The sequence below is a fragment of the Bos indicus genome, chromosome 14, assembly GCF_029378745.1.
Source record: "Bos indicus isolate NIAB-ARS_2022 breed Sahiwal x Tharparkar chromosome 14, NIAB-ARS_B.indTharparkar_mat_pri_1.0, whole genome shotgun sequence".
In the NCBI taxonomy this organism is placed as follows: domain Eukaryota; kingdom Metazoa; phylum Chordata; class Mammalia; order Artiodactyla; family Bovidae; genus Bos; species Bos indicus.
The window spans coordinates 8,323,956-8,344,313 of NC_091773.1; the positions used below are offsets into that span (position 1 = coordinate 8,323,956).

Genomic DNA, 20,358 nt, shown 5'->3' on the forward strand with positions numbered 1-20,358 from the left:
CACTGGGCTGGTGTCTGAGGTCACGCTGACTTTTCCACCATGGAACAGGCTGGGAACTCCGCTGCTAGGGGTAGAGAGGGGCCTGTCTTTTTTGTCCTGGTTTGCACTTTTTTCTTCCTCACTCTTCCCCCAGCTCCTCCAGGACTGGCTCGTGCATTAGAGACACACAGAAATGCCATGTCCTCACGGAGGGCCTCTGGCCAGGCACACCGCTGGACTAGAGGCCGCTTGGGGACAGTGGAACAGGGGCGAGGGAGGAAGGTGAAGGTCCATTCAGAGGGAGGGGAGACCCAATAAATTCTAGTTTGAATATAAAGAAACAAAGAGGAAGAGAAGATGCCAGGGGTTATCTCAGAGAAGGACCAGCAGGCAAAGGCCTGGGACAGACTCTGGGTCCTACCTCCCCTTTCAAGGTGGCCCACAGCCCTGTCCAGGCAGCACGTTGGTGCTGGCACTGGTCACTGCGCCCATGCTCATTGGTAAAGCCCCCTCACTTGTCTGTTTCCCAGCCTTGACTCACTTTCCATCCTCGGAAAGGCCCAGAAGTTTGGTTCACACGGGCACAATCGGGACAGGGGTTCCTAGCTCGGCATTCAAGCCTTGCTCCAGGGTTGGAGGCTAAGCACTTGGTTGGAGGGTAGAGGCAGAACCATTGAGGGTGGGGGCAGGTAGGTAGCCCTGGAGTCCTGGGCAGATGGGAAGCTGATGGGCAAAGGACTCAGAAGGGACCTGGGGCTCCCCTGGCAAGTGAGGAGCTGCCCGGGCTGGATGGAGGCAGCTCCTGAAGGTGTGAGTTCACCAGCTCACCAGATGTTGTCGTGCTTTGAGGGCTCCCGTATGACAGCTGGAAACCAGCTGTGCTTCACTCCTGCAGGGGATGGAGGGGGGCCTGCCTAGAACACCATCCCCGCCCAGCCAAGCTGTCTGTGCCAGGCTTACTTTATTCATCCTTCGTACTCAGCCTGGGGCCACCTTCCTGGAGAACATTCTGCTGTCTGACTTAGACGCCCTCTCTGGCTCCTAGGACCACTGTTTTGTCTCTATCATCATACTCGTTGCCCTCAATTGAGATTTTGCTTACTTGTCTGAGCTCCTCTAGGCTTGGAGCTCCTCAAGCATTGAGACTGTTTATCTTTTTGTTTTATCTGACCCATTGTAGGGAATGAGCTGAACAGAAGCATTTATCAGGCATGAATACATCTTCCAGTGATTGTCTATCCATTTCTAATTATGCAGAACGGCGGTTTCTCTGGCCTCACAGGAGCCTCACAGCCCTGCCAGCAGAGTGATGACTTGTCCACATTTCCCAGACACAGCTCAGGCCCCGATTGGTGGAGGGGTTTGGCTCATTCTGTGGGAGAGCTGCTGAGTCAGCACTCAGACTCCCATCTGAATCTGAAAGCCATGTATCATCCTTAAGGCAGTGATACCCAAACCTGGCTGAGACCCATTAAGGAGAATGTAAGAATACAAACATTCCAGGAAGGTACTAAAAAAAGAAAAACAAAAAGGAAGATGGAGGGAGGGAAGATGGAAAGAAGGGAGGGAGGAAGAGAAGGGAGAAACAGGGGAAAGAGATTGTAAATGCTGAATAAAGCAAGAGGCTAATGTTATGGTATAAACAGAAATCGCTCTAAAACATAGCATGATTTTAAGGAACTGATAGAGTCTCATAAAAGAGAAGCTATTTGATCATGAGGCTGGGCATAATACTCTTGAAATGCCCAGGGGCTGCATCACAGACCAAACATGTATTTCTAACTCATGACTTGGCCTGCAAACAGTGTCTGTCAAGTCTTAACCGGGTCAATGATGTGAACTGTGGGAACCACCCCTAGGGAACAAAGCACAGTCGGCTCTGTGAGGCCGAAGGACAAAATGAATCTCAGGGCATGGACGGTGAGACCGAAGAAAAGGAGGAGGGAGTGTCAGGAAAAAGCACGCTCATCGTTTACATAGCAAGCTAGCAGTTGTTAGAAAATGGACGGCAGAAGAGGAAAAAAGATCTTGTTCAGAATCACAAAAGTATCTAAAAGAAGAAATAAGAATTGCACTGTTACTGAGCTTGTGGAGGTCTGTGAGGGGAGGCTGGGTGAGGCGAAGTATGCTAAACCTTCATTTTTCTCAACAGGAAATCAACGGTCCTAGTATGAAGCTGATAAATCACAAATACACACCACAGTATGTAAAACAGACAGCTAGTGGAAGTTCCTGTACAGCACAGAGCGCTCAGCTCGGTGCTCGGTGATGACCTCGAGGGGAGGGATGCGGGTGGGAGAGGCTCGGCAGGGAGGGGATATATGAATAGGTGCAGCTGGTTCACTGTTGTTGCACGGCAGGAACTAACAGCATTGTAAAGCAATTACGCTCCAACAATAGAATAAAATATTCTTGGAAAAGAAATAAAATAAGCAGGCTGTAAACATATGGCTAAAAAATGAAAAAGACATTGTCTAGAATCATGGGGGAGACCAAGCTAAAGTGAAACTGAAACGAAGTTGGGAAAATGGACTTATGGCAGACTGGGGACCCAGGGAGGGCGTTCCTTAAGTACCCAGTATTTCTTAGATTTAGGAGCCCGCGAGACCTCTGCAACCTCGAATATCTGGAAACAGGAACCTCAGGTCATTATCGGGCACTGTCCAGAGCCATCTTGGACAAATTGCCTGATGGCCTTGAGTGATCTGGGAGGAGCAGGGAAGCCAGGAGTCCCTGAGTACTGACAATCCGGGCCCCCGCAGCTCGCAGCTGTGTTTCAACTTCCCTTTGAGAAGGTTCCTCACCTCATCCCCTTGTCCAAACGGGTTGCTTTCAGCTCTGACGGAAGCTGACTCAGACCAGCACAGGGCTCCCGGGAAATGTCGTCACTTCCCTTCCTGATTCCTGCTGTACTGACCCCCAAGGTCACCCTGAGCCTCAGGGGGAGGTGCTGCCCTCTTCACCTCCTGACTCCTGGGTGACCCTCGCCTTGATGTCGAGCATTCTGGGGGCTTCCTGTCCTTGGCAGAGAAGGAGAAAGTTTGTGACGTCTTCATGGTTGCCCTGACCCACGTCAAGCGGGCCCTGCCCATCTGGGAACACACCAGGACTGGCAGAGGCATCTGTGTAGTGCAGGAAAAACGTGCTGGAACGGGAACTGGGCCCGATGGGGTGAGTGTAGCTCAGCCCCTTCCTTGTAATGCGGGCTCAGGCCTCCTCCAGCTCAAACGATGTAACTACCATATGTGTCTCTTTGGCCAGGCATTTTTTGAGAGCTATCTCAGGGCAGGACCAAGACAGCCTGGTCCTTGGACCATCTGATTCCTCATTTCTGGCTTCCTAACAGGCTGACTCATACATAGCAGGTGCCCTGAGTCGATGGTAACTGTCCAGGCTCTGCGGACATCGTATTAGTGTTTTCTGCTGGTGTACACAGCACCTCCATCAGCAGGGTGAACCTGCAGACTAGGCATTATGATAATGACAGGATGTTCAAATGGGATGTTTTCTATCTCAGTTTTCAGAGGCTGAGAATGAGCAGCACGTGGCATCCAGTGCCAGGCCCTACGTGCAGGGCTGACAAACGGGGTGGTCCGGGTGGGCTCTGTGAGCATTAGTCCATTACCCACCCCAACCTTGTTGGAGAAAGTGAATGCTCCATTCTCTGAGCTATCGATGGTGAATTTGGGGTTTTGATATTGGACGGCTGAGAACTTGGGGAAAACAACGAGCTGTGTCTGAGCTTCGTTCCAAGAAGGATAAAACCTAGCTCTGAACAAGTGCAGTAATATGTTACTTTTCTGTGGTTGCTATAACAAATCAGCACATGTTTATGGACTTAAAACTACATGAATTTATTATCTTACAGATCTACAGATAAGAAACTGGCATACAGCTCAGCAGGCTAACTGAGCGTCAGCAGGCTCATTCCTTTCTAGAGGTTGTGGGGAAGAATCCATTACCTGCTTTTTCCAGTTTCCAGAAGCCACTCACATTCCTGGGCTCATAACCCCTTCCTCCATCTTCAAAGGGGCTTCCCAGGTGGCTCAGTGGTAAAGGAATTCACCTGCCAATGCAGGAGATGCAGGAGATATGGGTTCGACCCCTGAGACAGGATAATCGCCCAGGAAATGGCAATCCGCTTCAGTATTCTTGTCTGAAAAACTCCATGGGCAGAGGGACCTGGCAGGCTACAGGTCGCAAGAGTCGGACGTGACTTAGCAGCTAAAAACAACAAAAAACAAAACCACCTTGGGCGTCCCAGGCGGCACTAGTAGTAAAGAATCTACCTGCCAGTGCACGAGATGCAAGAGATGAGGCTAGATTCCTGGGTTAGGAAGTTCCCCTGGAGTAGGAAATGGCAGCCCATGCCAGTATTTTTGCCTGGAAAATCCCATGGACAGAGGAGCCTGGAGGGCTACAGTCCAGGGGGTCTGGTAGAGTCAGCAAAGGGTCAGACATAGCTGAGCGACTGAGCAATGCAAAATGTGGATATGAACTTATTTGGAAATATGGGATTTGCATATGTAATCATGGATCTCAAGATAAGATCATTTTGGATTTAGAGTGTCCTTGTAAGAGAAAGGAGAGGCAGGTTTGATGCGCAGAGAAGTCTGTGTGAGGACAGACGCAGAGATGGCAGGGAGCCCCCAGTCATTAGTCACCAGAAGTTGGGGGAGGACCATGAAATGGATTATCCCTCAGGGCCTTAGAGACAGTGGCTCTGCTGGCCCCTTTGTGTTGGATTCTGGCTCCTAGAGCTGAAATCATTCACTGCTGCTGCTTTAATACTACTCCCGACCCTTTACATAGTGTGTTACAGCAGCCACAGGGAGCAAACAGAGATCTCATCCACTCCCACCTCTGGATCCACCAGGAGACCCAAACAAGGCCTGGAAAGGCAGAGCACGCCTCCTGGGGCTGTGTCGCCTGCCCCTGCTCCCTGTCTGAGCCCCCAGGCCCGGTAACCTGCTCCTGAATTAAGGGTACCTGGATCCACCAGGGCCATGACCCCTGACACTGGGGCAGTTGGGCTCATCAGATTTCACAGTCCACACTGGACTGAGGAAGTAAAGAGGTGCTTCAGGCCAACTCCAACCCTGGGCCAAGAAAGAATGGCCCCAAGGGTGAGAGGGCAGGATCAACTCTCATGTTCTTGGGAGCAAAGCTAATTTTGTGGCAGAGTGACAGCTGTCTACTCAACAACTATCTCTCCACTTGTCTCAGCTAACTGCACCCCAGCTTTGCTGGAACAGCAACGTCTCCTATTATAGAAAACAAGTCATTCTGAGTCTAATCAGATCATGGTAAGCCCATTCCCTACTGTCTAAAAGTCTAAAGTAACTGGTCTAAAAGTGAGAGCACAATTCCATTATGGACAATGAGATGTAAAGGGAAATCTGCTAGGAATTTCCAGGAAAGATTTTCCTCCAAAAAAAGAAAGAAGCACTTGAAGGCGAGGCCCTTGGCACTCTGTCCTGCTTACTTCCAGCATGAGATGCTGTCAGGAGGGGATGTGATGTCTGGAGCTGTGGCAGCTATATTGTGTTAGTGAAGTGAACCATCATCCATGGACTAAAGATGGCAAAGAGGAAGGCTATACAGAGTCTGGGTCCTTGATGGTACCACTGAGCCATTGGTCAATCTTGGGACTACTTGCTTCTGGAAGTATCCTTTAGTTAAAGCATTGTAGTTGGGTACTTGTTTACTTACATAGAACCATCTTTGCCAAAAAAAAAAACAAACAAACAAACACCTATAATGCAGGTTAGAGGTCACCTGGGGTTTCAGTGCTATCAATAGGCTTTTACAAGACATATAGACTTATCTGAAGTCCAGGAAGTACAAGGAAACAGAAATCAGAAGACTTGAGTTGAACTCTGATCCTCCACCTCTCCCCTGCATGAATTTAGGCACCATATAAGCCTTTCTGAGCTCCGCCTTCCACATCTGCAGAATGGGAGTGATAGTCCCAACATATGAATATTCACTGACTTTGGTCTGAGTTCAAATGAGATGACGTGTGAATACAACTTGTGACATGTCATGTAAATGACAGACTGTGAACCAGCTCCACCTGCTTCAACTTTGCGTTAATTGTGTGTGTGTATAAAGTGGGGGAGCGAGGGGGGAGAGACAGGAGAGAGAAAGAAAGATTGGGGTGGGGGTGAGGGATTTAAACAGAAGATAACAGAAGATTTACCTTCATAAGTGTGTCCCACAGGAGGTCAATCAGGTGCTTACCTGGGAAGGCAAGTCAACCAAAAGCTAGGGAGAATTCTGCATCCTTGCAGCTCTTACCTCTCACACTCAGTCAGGTCCTGTCACCTCTAATTTCTGAAGGGTTCGTGGATCTGTACCTTTCCCGGCTCTCACCCCATCCTCTCTGCCTCCATCCAGACCTCACCACCTCTCATTCAGAATACTGTCCCAGCCTGAGTTGGCCTCCCACCTCCATTTTGGAATCTTCACATGAGAATTCTTTCTAACACACAGGTGAGACTGTCTCCTTCTGGGGTTCGCCCTTGATAGATCCCCATTCCCTGGGTCACTGTTGACCTGCCTGCCTCTCCTTCTTGAGAGGAGGGTCCTCGCCACCCCCGCCACCCCCAGTACCCTGCACAGGGCTTGGTGCAAAGGGGATGCTCCATCAATATTTGTCAAAAGGAAACAGCCCCCGGGATTCAAACCTTGGGAGGATTAAGACATAGTTTGGTGTCTCCCAGGTGAGTGAGTGAGTGAAGTCGCTCAGTCGTGTCCAGCTCTTTGCAACACCATGGACTGTAGCCTACCAGGCTCACCCATCCATGGGATTTTCCAGGCAAGAGTACTGGAGTGGGTTGCCATTTCCTTCTCCAGGGGATCTTCCTGACCCAGGGACTGAACCCAGGTTCCTGCATTGCAGGCAGATGCTTTACCCTCTGAGCCACAAGAATCCCTGGTGTCTCTCAAGGACTGTCTGAAATTAAAGAATCTGAGTCACCAATGCTTTTCTGCATGTAGACACTTTATTGATAGTTAGCAGCTATGTTGGAGAATAAGGTGTCCAGGGTGGCATTTGGGATGGGGCTGGTCACTTGCTATAGGTCTTGGAGGCTAACTCCGGGAGACCCAGGAGGTCTTCTGTCAGCCCAGAGCCAGCCGGCTGGTCCTCCTCTTCACTGTCTGCTGACGGCCCATCCTTAGTTTCATCTGAAATAGGAGAGAGAAGCCGAGTCCAACCTGGATCCAATTTCTCCCTCATTTCTTCCCCTATGACCCAAAAGAGACCCCAGCCTTTGATGGGAGCTCTCTAGTAATGCCCCTCCAGAGGGACATTTCTGGGGCGGGGCACAAGACTTATAGCCTAGCTCTAGGGACATACTAAGAGCATGATGGCCTTGGGTTCATCAACTGAGAAGATAAAATCAGAGTTGAGGACTTCCCTGGCAGTCCAGTGGTTAAGAATCTGCCTGTCGATGCAGGGGACACGGTTCAATCCCCGGTCTGGGGAGATTTCACATACCGCAGAGCAAGGAAGCCCATGTGCCGCAATCACTGAGCCCGCGACTCACAACTACTGAGCCCGTGCCTCCTAGAGCCTGTGCTCCGCAACAGAAGAGACCTCAAGGAGAAACCAGCACACCCCAACTAGAGAAAGCCCATGCAGCTACGAAGACCCAGCACAGCCAAAAATAAATAAATTAATAATAATTATAAAAAGCAGAGTTGCGAGCCTAAAACGTGTGTTGGCCAAGTTGCTTCCCTGCTGAGCACTCCACCCTTTCGCTCCCCACATGAGGAGCTCCTGTCAAGCTGAAAATCTCAGCCCCAGCATCACCTCCCCCAGGAAGCCTTCCCAGAGGCTCCGGGGAGATGCCAGCCTTCCCTCCCTTGGGACCTCCATAGTGAGGGGTCAGGCTTCCATCATGGCACCACAAAGCGGAAGGGCATTCACTGGTTATGTCACTCACTCCCCCACTCTTCCGGAAGCTTCTGCACCGCTCTCTCTATTCCCAGTGTCCTCATGATTCACTTCCCCTCAGCACCTTTGCAACAGGAAGAGATGAAATGCCCACTTCCCCCTGGCAGAAAGCCCTTTCTAAGCTGTTTCAGCCAAGCCTCCGAGGGCAGCAAACAGGAAGTTCAAGGGTCTCTCCCCACAAGTGCTGCCTGCCCGTGGCTCCCTTCTCAACCCTTTCAGCTCTCCCCACCCCAGGCCCCCAGGGTCTTCTCGCTGTGCCCCCATCAGAACAGGAGCCCTTGGCAAAGAGGACTCATTGCCCCTGCCCCCAGACTGTGAGCCCCTCACGGGAAGGGGCGATGTCAATGGCATCCCAGGGACCCGGTGACCCCCTGCTCCCCACCTGCCGAGGCCTTCAGAGACTGGATGTACTTGGACCAGAAGGAGCAGTCAGCTTTTTTCAGGCCCTGTCGGTTGGGGAGCAGGACACTGAGCTCCTTGTAGCTCTCTGCGCCATCGCGGGGGACAAAGTCAGGCCAGGGGGCTGCAAATTCAGGCGCTCTCCTGGAGAACTCATGAGGGTAGTTGGGATTTCTGGGGAAATGAGAAGAAAGCAACACCCATGAGGAACGATGCTCTTTCCTTTCATCATCTGAGATCACTGCCCGCTCACACACAGTCTCTGAGGACCTAGTCACACATCCTTAGGTGTCGGAGCAGGAGTTGAAAACCCGCCCCATCTGATTCCAGGGCTGTGCTCCTAACAGCTGTGTTACACATGAGTAAAGAAACAGAGGCCCTGACTCACCCCTCTTAGGCCATTTCAGGAAGAGGAAAAGATGTGAGTTCAGGACCCAGCAGTGTTTCCCAGGACCTAGCCCTGCCCTTCTGACTTTCTCATCGCTCAGGAGGTCACATGTCCCTTTCAATTCCGGTGATCTTTGCTCTGCCAGTGTCTGGAATGCCTTTGTTTGCCCAAGGCCTGGGCAGGAAGGTGGGCCTGGAGCTGAACAAATTTGTTGGCCACCTACAGGTCAACTCGTCCTTTGAGGTTTTCAGGGGGCTGAGCGCTGAGCTAGGTAAGCGCTGCTGGTCTGGTGTAAAGGGACAAAGGTAAACCACAGCAGGGCGGGCAGTGAAGCAGGAACTGGTTCCAGAGGAAGGAACGGTGAGCACACTAGCTGGGCTAGAATAGAGGTGTGTGGGAAGGCTGGAGGGAGACAAGGAAGGGTCTTGAGCACTGGAACTTCATTTGATCATCTAAGATGGCAGTCCTGCACTTGGGGTGATCCTGCCTTCCAGGGGGCATTTGGTAATGTCTGAGATATTTTTGTTTTCATAAATGGAAGGACTGATGATGAAGCTAAAGCTCCAAAATTTTGACCACCTAACGTGAAGAGCCAACTGCTTGGAAAAGACCCTGATGCTGGGAAAAGTTGAGGGCAAGAGGAAAAGGGGGTGGCAGAGAATGAGATGATTGGATGGCATCATCAACTCAATGGACATGAGTTTGAGCAAACTCTGGGAGATAGTGAAGGACAGGGAAGCCTGGCATGCTGCAGGCCATGGGGTAGCAAAAAGTCGGACACAACTGAGTGACTGAACAGCAACAACATAACTGGAACACAGGTGAGGTGCTCCTAGCATCTAGTGGATGGAGGCCAGGGATGCTGCTAGACAGCCTACAATGCCTAGGAAGCCCCGCCACGAAGACTCACCCAGACCAGTGTCAACAGGGCTGAGGGGGAGAAAGTCTAGAGCCATCCAAGGGAATATACGATTGGGATGTTTCTGTACCAAGGTCACTTTGGGTGGAAGGGGAGAATGAGTCAGGGAGACCACTGGCAGGGAGGCAAGGGTGAGTCCATCAGTGCAAAGTGTGACCTTTGCGTTCAGAGGGAGGGGAAGGGATGCACACGACAGCCTCCAGGCGCACATGGTCCACTCACCCGGATCGGATGAAGTTGGAAAAATACTGCATGATTTTCAGGGAAAGGCTTTTCTCCTCCAGAGTAAACTGCCCCTCGTAGGCAGGGTAGAAGGGAAGCCCAAAGGCATACAGAACATCTGTCAGCAATTCCAAGCTGGGAAAACACACGGAAACAAAAGTTACAAGAAAAAACAAAAGTTAAAGGAATATTAAACTGCTGGAAGAACCCACATGAGCCAAAATCCAGTATTCATGCCCCAGTGAAGATTTTCTCTCTTTATGTCTTAGATTCCTGTGTGGCGCTTAATTGAGTTGAGATTCTGCTTGGCCCTTAGTCCAGTGGCCCCTTGGGCAGATCCTTGGCACATAGATAGGTTGAAGAGTACCCAACCCTGAGAATGCAACTCCCTGGAAACATCTGTAAGACCAAGAAATTTTCTAAGACAATGTTCTCTTGACTGCATTCCATGATACTTAGAACACTATCAATTGAACATCTGTTTGTTCAAAGTAACTTGTGTTTTCAACCCCTTCTCTGTGCTAATTCTTATAATTATATATGGCTTATACTCTCCAACTCTTTTCCAGGTTGACACTCATCCATGTATCCCACTCAGTACAATGCCTGGCACATAACTGGTCAATAATACATATGCTATGTTTAACTGGAGATCTGGATGGATGTGAGAGTTGGACTGTGAAGAAAGCTGAGCGCTGAAGAATTGATGCTTTTGAACTGTGGTGTTGGAGAAGACTTGAGAGTACCTTGGACTGCAAGGAGATCCAACCAGTCCATCCTAAAGGAGATCAGGCCTGGGTGTTCTTTGGAAGGAATGATGCTAAAGCTGAAACTCTAGTACTTTGGCCACCTCATGCAAAGAGTTGATTTATTGGAAAAAGACTCTGATGCTGGGAGGGATTGGGGGCAGAAGGAGAAGGGGACGACAGAGGATGAGATGGCTGGATGGCATCACCAACTCAATGGATGTGAGTTTGAGTGAACTCCAGGAGTTGGTGATGGACAAAGGCCTGGCGTGCTGCAATTCATGGGGTCGCAAAGAGTCGGACACGACTGAGAGACTGAACTGAACTGAACTGAACTGAATAAGCAGCAGGCAGGAGGGAATAAAGATTTGGAAGCCCAATGAGTGGTTGAAATGGACTGAGCTGGCGATGGGGAGACAAGTCCAGTGGCGCACAGGTCCATGGGAGTGAGTGCTGGGAGAAAGGCTGGAGGGACTTTATAGCAGTGTAGCAGAGAATCTGACTTTTCCCAAGAAGTCTGGCCCATGCCCTCTGGTGGCTGGGAAGTAATCCATGCCATACCGATGTGAGTGTCTTTCTTTAGGGCAGCACTTTGTTGGCCACGCTGGACCTTCCTTAAATGTAGCAGTATCAGCACAGGGGCTGGCCATGCCAGATCAACCACGTGACTTAGTGTGGGGGCTCTGTGTCATATGATAACAGTCAACCTGGAGACTGAGGTTAACCACGTGGGAAATCAATGAAGCAATCACTCATGCTTATATAAAGGGGCTCCTATCAAAGCTCTGAGCGAGTTTGAAGGCGGCTCCCTGGTTGACACCACTCTGGGTGCATCTTTGTTGCTGTTCAGTTGTGAAGTTGTGCCCGACTCTTTGCCACTCCATGGACTGCAGCACGCCAGGCTTCCTGATCTTTCACTATCTCTCCGAGTTTGCTCAAACCCATGTCCATCAAGTCAGTGACGCCATCCAACCATCACATCCTCTGTCGCCCCCTTCTCCTCCTGTCCTCAATCTTCCCCAGCATCAGGGTCTTTTCTAATGAGTTGGTTCTTCGCATCAGGAGGCCAAAGTATTAGAGCTTCGTTGTCACACATCAGCATCCAGAGTATGACCCTCCTGATTCCGCGGGGAGAGGACAATAGCAGAGCTTCATGTTCGGAAGCCCCCTGGACTCTGTGCTCTGCCGCTCTTCCTTTGTCTGATCGTAATCTACATCCCTTCCTTGTGACAACCTCAACCATGACTACAGCAGCTTTCCGTGAGGTCTGTAAGTCCTTCTAGTGAATTTTCAAACCAGAGGGTAGTTTGGGGAACCCTCCAAATTTGCACTTGTCCTCAGAAATGAGCGAGGTCTTATGGGGAGTCCATGTTCTCTGACCTTGCACTTGGCCAAATTTATCACGAGAGCCAATTTCTTAACTTTATAGATGAGGAAGATGAAGTTCAGAGAGGTTTCCTGACTTACTCAGAGACAGTAGGAACTTGAACAGCAGAGTTGGGTCAAGAACCTTGCTAGGAAGGCATGATGCTAGCAAAAGACCTGAGGAGAGTGGTCCGAGGACACTGTCCCTGGTCTTGGCTCCTCGACTTTCAAGCCGAGCGATTTCTCAAAAATTACTTGACCACCCTGATTTCCTGTTTTGTCATCTACGGAACGAGTGTGAAATACCTGCTGCACATGGCTGCAGTGAAGTTTGAAATAAGGGGGATGCAGTGGGGACTTGAAAGCTTGGCTCACTTCTTTCTCATCCATCACTCTACTTCCAGATTTAATCAACCATCTTTGCGGAGTCAGTGGCGTCTCTGAGGCAGGGGTACAGAGTCACCAGTGATTCTCACCAGCGCTGGTACAATGGGCAGATATGCCCAGTGCTGGTCCTGGGAAAGGGCTTAGATTACATGACTCCCATGTAAAGGCAATTTGTACAGAGACTAAACTGCTCTAAAACAAGAAGCAAAGTTGTGTGACTAGACAGTGTGACTCTGAGTGACCCACTGTGATGACCCCAGAGATGAGAAGGGAGACCCTCAACATGAGGGATGTGAAGGGGGACATTTCAAGCGCAGAAGGGGCCTTCTCTGCTGTTCCTCACTTGCTTAGGCTGGGAACTGCAGTGACCCTCGGGCCTGAGGTGGGCCTGGGGGCCTGGCACCTGGTCTAGCCTGGGGACTTCCTAGGGGCTTGAGAGCCAGAGTGCCTCCTGTGACCATCAGACTTATCAGCAGGTGTACATGTGACCACAGCAGGGCACAGGAGAAATGACGCGCTACTGAGTCACTCAGCTGAGACCCTGCTCTATCTGTCACTTGTCACCTGTGTAACTTTAGATGAGTCATCTGATGTCTCTGAGGCTGAGTTTCTTCATCATGAAATACAGACCAGCGCATCCATGGCACGTGGAGGCTATTAAAACACATGTTTCACAAATGCTGGGAACTACCGTGATTATGGTTTTTATTGTTCAGTAGCTAAGTCGTGTCCAACACTTTGTGACCCCAAGGACTGCAGCATGCCAGGCTCCCCCGTCCTCCACTATCTCCAGAAGATTGCTCAGATTCATATCTATTGAGTCCGTGATGCTATCTAACCACCTCATCCTCTGGTGCCCCCTTCTCCTCCTGCCTTCAATCTTTCCCAGCATCAGCTTCTTTTCCAATGAGCTGGCTCTTTGCATCACGTGGCCAAAGTATTGGAGCTTCATCTTCAGTATCACTCCTTCCAGTGAATAGTCAGGGTTGATTTCCTTTAGGAATGATTGGTTTGATCCCTTGCTATCCAAGGGACTCTTAAGAGTCTTCTTCAGTATCAAAATTCAAAAGCATCAATTCTTTGGCACTCAGCCTTCTTTACAGTCCAACATTCACATCCGTACATGACTACAGGAAAAACCATCGCTTTGAGTATATGAACTTTTGTTGGCCAAGTGATGTCTCTGCTTTTTAATATGCTGTCTAGGTTTGTCTAGGCTTTTCTACCAAGCAATAAGCATCTTTTAATTTCATGACCACAGTCACCATCCACAGTGATTCTGGAGCCCGAGAAAAGAAAATCTGTCACTGTTTCTGGTGCCTCCATGAAACGCATCACAGAAGGAACATGAGACAGTGTGAGTCCGCAGGACCAAGGGCGCTCAGAATCATAGTCCTAAAGGGTGATGTCTCTTTGCAGCTGTTGTCAGGTACCCTGATCCTCTCAGAACCAAGGTAAGCTTTCCTTCAGTCCTGAGCAGGGAGGAGGAAGTGGCGCCAGAATTTATAGGTTCTGGGACCCGAAGGGCCAAGCCCCTTGTTCGGTGACAAAGCATCCACGGTCAAGCTCAGACAAAGCCCAGAGTCTGCAGTCCCCACCTGGACCGTTCAGCGGCCAGCTCTCCTCAGCGCCTGTTCACAGCTACCATTTCCTGAGCACCTGTGATGCGCCAGAGACTGTGGTCGATCTTTGATCAGCAACATTAAGGACCAGCCAGGAAGTAAGAGTAGCACCTGCATCATTTGCAGATGACGACCCAAGGCCCAGAAAGGTGATACATCACAGGAGAGCCAGGGTCCGAAGCTGTCTCTCAGACCCCCAAATCCTGTCTCCATCTACTCTACCTGTAGGGGGGGGGCTGGGGACCACTGCAGGATACTAACGCCCCACGAGAGGGAAAGGAACGCAAGACAAAAAACACCAGGGAGGTGCTCATGTTGTAACGAGGGCGATAAAGATGTCTCACCTATGCCCACACTTGGTAGCTCACCAGTCACTTTATCCTTATGATCCCCAATTCCTGTGAGTAGATGGTACTGGAGTGATTTGTAGAGTTTTACACTGGACAAAACTGAGGCTCCAAGACGTCATTTTCCCGCCAAGGTCCTGAAACTCAGCAATGATGCTGGGACGAGGCCTGCGATCGAAGGCCAGCTATCCTCCTGGCCTCGTGGCAAGGGCTCCTCTGTCAGCACCCCACCACTGGGCTGCTTGAGGTCTGTGCCTCTCAAAGGCTGTGGGGGAAAGAGGGGGGCCTGGAGTCTCAGGGGTCGGCCTCTCCCCTCTGTTACCCCCAGCCCAGCCTGCTCCTCCTCTGGTGTGTGGGAGGGAGCCACCTGCAGAGAAAGTAGCTCTATTCCTTTCCTACTGCTGCCCTAAGAAGGGTTTCCCAGGTGGCTCAGTGGTAAAGAACCTGTCTGCCAATGTGGGAGATGAGGGTTTGATCCCTGGGACAGGAAGAGGCTTTGGAAGAAGAAATGGCAACCCACTCTGGTATTCTCACCTAGAAAATCTCATGGACAGAGGAGTTTGGAGGGCTACCGTCTATGGGGTCACAAAGAGTCGGACATGGCTGAGCAACTAAACAAACGGCTTAAAACAACAGGAATGTACTATCTTGCAGGTTCTGGAGTTCAAAGGCCCAGCATGGGTCTCACCAGGCCAAAATCAAGTGGTCAGTGGGCTCTGCTCCTTTGGGAGTCCCTGCAGAAGGACCTGTTTCCTGCTCACTGAGTGGGGAGCTGGGGGCTGTGTCGGAACTGAAATCCAGAAGGGGCAGAACCCAGGCGGCTCCCACTCTCTCGCTGGAAACTGTAGGCCATTCCCAGCTCCGACAGGCCATGGTCCACGGTCCTCTTCCTCCATCCTCAAAGCCACAGCATTCAGTGGAGTCCTCCTCTCCTCCCATCTCTCTGACCCGTTCCTCTGGCCCCTCTCCAGCCTTGAGGAACACACGTCGTTAGATTGGGCCCACCTGGGGATTCCTGACTCACCTCCCATCTCAAGGTCCTTAATCTTAATCACATCTGCCAGGACCCCTTGCCACATAAGATGATATATCCACAGCCTGGGGGATTTGGATGTGGACATTTGGAGGGGCCCTATTCTGCCTCCCACGGTGGCCTTTCTACCGCCACTTCCAAAGAAAGCTGAGTTCCAAATGGTGTCGTGAACAGAGTTCGGATCCTGACTCCATCACTTAGTACCTGTGAAGTCTTATAGAAGACCCATAACCGCTCTGGGCCTCAGGGTCCTCATCGGCAAAAGGGTGATACAATCAAGCTTCCAAACATTAAGTGAGGTTTAGCAACAACGGTTTCATACCTCTTGCACAGTTTCTGGTTCCAGTGCCCATTCCTGTTTCCTTTACCTTATAAGAACCATCAGAAAGCTTAGGAGTAAAGGTCTTTAACTTGGGGCTTCCATTATAGGGTTTCAGAGGACCACAAATTCCCTGAAACTGGGTGTGAGCTGCTGTGACAGTGTGCACGCGCATCTTTCTTGGGAGAAGCTTCACAGCTTCCATCCTGTTCCCGGGAAGATCATGGGCCCATGGTGTGCTGATGAACATTTAAACCTTGGCCTTTGCCGATGTACATGGTCTCCTGCCTGTGCACACGTGTGCGTGTGCTCAATCGCTACAGTTGTGTCTGACTTTTTGCAACCCCATGGACTGTAGCCCACCAGGCTCCTCTATCCATGGGATTCTCCAGACAAGAATACTGGAGTGGGTTGACACGCCCTCCTCCAGGGGATCTTTCCAACCCAGGGATCCAACCCATGTCTCTTACATCTCCTGCATTAGCAGGCAGGTTCTTTACCACTAACGTCACCTGAGAAGCCCCCTCATGCCTGTAGACAGTACCAAACTACTAAAGAGACATCATAAAGCACAGAGTTGGGAAGAGAGGTGCACACTGGCTCTGGGGAGCACACACAGGCCGGCTCCAGCCCACCACCCAAAGGTCACAGAGCACTGCTTCCGGGAAAGGCCTGGCCTTCCAGCCCATCTGATCTGTCTAATTTGAGAGCTTGTCGTTGTCGTTTGCTTTGTTGTTTCCTTAGCAGGGCTGATCTTTATCAGGATGCCGGAGTTATTTCGAGCTGTTGACGGCAAACATCTGGAGGAGGGGCAGGCAGTGGGGAGCCTTGGAAGAAAGCATTTGGGATTGGAGGACCAAGGCCTCTGTGAGTCTGGGCCTGAGAACTCCTGAGCTTCTGGAGGAAGAAGAGGGATTTGGACTCAGTTATCAGCAGAGGGAGACACAGAAGGACACTCCAGGGACTGTCGAGGTAAAAGAAGAAACTCGCTAGCTGACAGGCTGCAGTGCTGAGGCTGCGGGCAGACAGTTCAGGCATATTGATCTGGCTTCTTTGCTTTGTGCTGGGTTTGATCGCTGACAGGTCATAGACCCAGACCTGTGGCAGCTGTACAAGGCACGCCGCTTTGATTTAGCCTTTCGATGTCATTTGCTAACAATCCGCCCACCAAGATTCCCTAACACAACAGTCACTCGTCCTATCTCAGGCCAGGTCTACATCTTCTCGTCATCCCATGTGGATGTGAGGTCTGGGAACACTTCCTTCCCCGGGCTGGGTGAGCTCAGCTCAAACTCTGCTTCCACTTCTGACTCTTGGTTGTTCTCTCTGTGAGATGTATCTTATCATCTCTGTTCAGCCTCCCCCGTGGTATCACCAGATGCTCACAGACTGACGGTGGATGGAAGTCCCTCTAAAATTACAAATTGCCATCCAAGCAAGGGCTTCCCAGGTGGCGCAAGTGGTAAACAGCCCACCTGCCAATGCAGAAGATGTAAGAGACTTGGGTTCGATCCCTGGGTCAGGAAGATCTTCTGGAGAAGGAAATGGCAACCCACTCCAGCATTTGTGCCTGGGAAAGCCCATGGACAGAGGAGCCTGGCGGGCTGCAGTCCACAGGGCTACAAAGAGTCAGGCACAACTGAAGCGACTGAGCACACAGCCCATCCAAGCAAGAGCTACTGTTGCTGGTGCTGGTCACGGTACATACAGCCAGGGAGGGGGAAGGATCCAGCAGCTCCCCGCCCAGGGGATAACATGGGCTTTGAGCTCAGGATGTGAATACAGTTCAGAGGATGGTTGCAAACACGGCATGTCGGGGCAGGATTGCACTTGAGCCACATTTGCCAAAGGCCTACTGTGCGCCACGCTCAGAACAGGTGCGGGGGTTAAGTGAGGATTAAGTCCGCCTTTCCGTCATGGAGCTCAGAGTCTGAAGTGCAGAGAAGCCGACATCACAAAGAATAAGATTCTGAGAGAGAGATGCCAAATGATAGAATCATTGGCAAAGCTTTGTAAAGAGAAAAGTGTTGCTACTTATTTTAGGTCAGGGAACGGAGAGGAGTTTGTAGAAAGTCAGCCAGGAGAAATTATGGTTGACCTGGCCTCGAAAGGTGAGTAGGGGTCTCTAGAGAGGGGGTTAAGTACAGACAGGCGTTTGAGCAGAGACTCGGGGCATGTGAATCACAGTGGGTTTGGAGCTTTGTGCGGAGGCCGGGACGGGAGGCGTGGCCTGGCACAGAGAGGTGGGCGCCGCAGCAGGTGACAGAGCCCCCAGTGCTCTGGGCCTCGTATACTGTGAGAAGCGCATCATGCTGACCAATGAAAGTGGAGTTTTTCCTGATTCAGGAAAACCGAAAGTTTGGGAACCACTCTAGTGCATGCTCATTAAGGTCTTTCGGCTCTGGTCCTGTGAAAGGCATGAGAACTGAGACCAGAGGAACTGAGGGCCACATCTGAAGGGATGGGGGACATCGGTGATCTCTACACAAACCAGTCACCAGCTGATCTCTTTGGGAACCATTGCTGGAGTAGGCTGGGAAGATAGATTAGAATAGAATCGCAGGGTGGCTGCAATTATCCGGTAAGGACAGAAATCTGCTTCCTTTAACAGATTGCGCCCTGCCCCCCCATCCCCGCCCTAGCCCTGACCTTACCTTCTTAGCCAACCTGCTCACCTAAAATCTGCTGGATTTGCAGGGAGGCTAAGCCTGCATTCCAGCGAGTTAAAAGCAAAGTCACATTTCAGAGACTATTCACACACAAGCTCCTGACCTGAGCTCTGCTTCCAGCATAAGGGAGGCATCACACATGGACACCAGGGCTTCTTAGGGAGCAGGACTGAGGTGCTGTCCCCAGAGAAATATACTTGGTTCTGGGCCCTGTGGACACAGTGACCTGTGCTGGGGAGCAGGGTGAGGGAGGGATGGGTAGTATCTTTCTTGACATAAACAGGCCACGTGTTTGCCTTCTGGAGGCTGAAGAGGCTTGGCTGCTGAAAGGCCACGGCTCCAGCCTGTGTGACTGGATTGATCTGAGATTCTATCCTTGTTCCGTCTGTAGGAGGAAGTTTGTTGATCTCATCCCCATAAAATATACTCCTTTTCTTATCTTCAGCCAGCATCTCTTGACAAGTTCCTCCAAAGGAAATTAGGAAACATGAAGGAATAAGTCCTTCTACTTCCCAGGCCTTTTTTTTTTTTTGAAGGGTTGTTAAATAACTTACAAATAGAAGCTTACCAGTATGCTTCTCTTTGTGCCAATCTAATATGCAAAAGTTCAGATTCTGCCCATGAATTAATTAAGAAGTAATTATATGCTTTGGCTTGTGTTTTACAAAAGGATTCCCTTTACAATACTTTAAATAACACAGCCTCATCCATGGCTCCAGATGAAATAGTTGCAATATTTCCATAGCTCCCTAAAGCCCAGCAGAGCTGGATGATATATGCTTTGGCAATACAGGCAACACTTTCAAAGGACTTGCTGGATTAACCTGGACATTTTATTCCCTACATAAGGCATAACAACTGTTGCTCAGAAAAGGCTGAACTTTCGTGGCCCAACACATCTATTCTCACCAGGAAGTTATGTGTCTACCAAGAACCAACTGTGTTCCTCGCTCATCTGTGCCTGTTATAGCTCTCACTGTAATTACAGAGCTGAATTAAATGCATTGCATATCTTGTGGATGCCCCACTTTCAAGAAACCAAAAGTGGACATCACAGAGCTTGCATTATGGTTTTGGTTTTGCACAAATTTCAAAGAGAGAATTCCAAACTGTGTTCTACTCAAACTTTTGACCCTGCAGGAAGCAGAGCAAGTAAATGTACGTTTATATGCTTACAGTTCAAATTAAATGTTTAAGGCATATACATACCTTATTCATTTTCACAAGTTCCCATTTTAGTTAACTTTCCTGATTAACTAAATGATCATAATATTGGATAACAGGGTTTCCAATGGTTTTTAGTGAGTTGTGTTATGAGTGTGAAAGAAAAGACCAATGTGCATTCTACATAATCTTAAAAATCTCCAATGTCTTCCTATCATACTCAAATACAATAATATCTCTGCCTGCCACAGCTTGCAAACTCCTATGTGAACTGCAAGACCCCATCTTTTTCTCCCACATCTCCAACTACTCTCCTGCTCTTCAAAAGACTTTAGTTCTCTATCCCTCTTTATCCTCAGACATGCCAAGCTTTTTTCCTTTTTTCTTCCTACTGCCATTATCCGAATTTATTCTACTTATTTATCATCTGTTCTTTGCAACCTATTCTTAGACCCTTATCAGCCTTACCCCATGACTATAGTGTTAGTCCCAAGAGTGTAGCCCTTCTCTTCTTACCAACTGCTCTATCTCTAGGATTTCCATCTCAGAGAATCAGGGGCATAGAAGATAGTAGTTATTTGTTGAATCAGTGCTTAAAAGGATGTATAGCACAAGCCCTTACATATCATGAGATTGGCTTCAGTCTCAGAAAATGATTTACTTCCATCTTTACTGGGAAATTATCTTGTTAATCACACAGGATGTAGCCAGGCCAAGGGACTCAGTTCAAGAATTCAGCCTCTTAATATTTTCTTTGGTTTGCTAATTTCAACTAATCCACCAAGACACATCCACTAGAAAGATAAGACTATGAATCTGGAAAGTTAAAGGCCCCT

General features: G+C 49.8%; 1 protein-coding gene across 1 annotated transcript in view; it reads right to left on the reverse strand.

The window, feature by feature from the left end:
• Window positions 1-6,964: 6,964 nt before the first annotated feature.
• The window catches only part of TG (thyroglobulin), a 235,968-nt gene continuing 222,574 nt past the window's right edge, over window positions 6,965-20,358 (reverse strand). The window contains exons 46-48 of the mRNA XM_019974011.2: window positions 9,871-10,005; window positions 8,325-8,515; window positions 6,965-7,170 (exon numbers count right to left, since the gene is read on the reverse strand). Of these exons, the coding sequence (XP_019829570.2) occupies window positions 7,052-7,170; window positions 8,325-8,515; window positions 9,871-10,005 (445 nt within the window). The 3' untranslated portion in view covers window positions 6,965-7,051. The remainder of the gene's footprint in view (window positions 7,171-8,324; window positions 8,516-9,870; window positions 10,006-20,358) is intronic.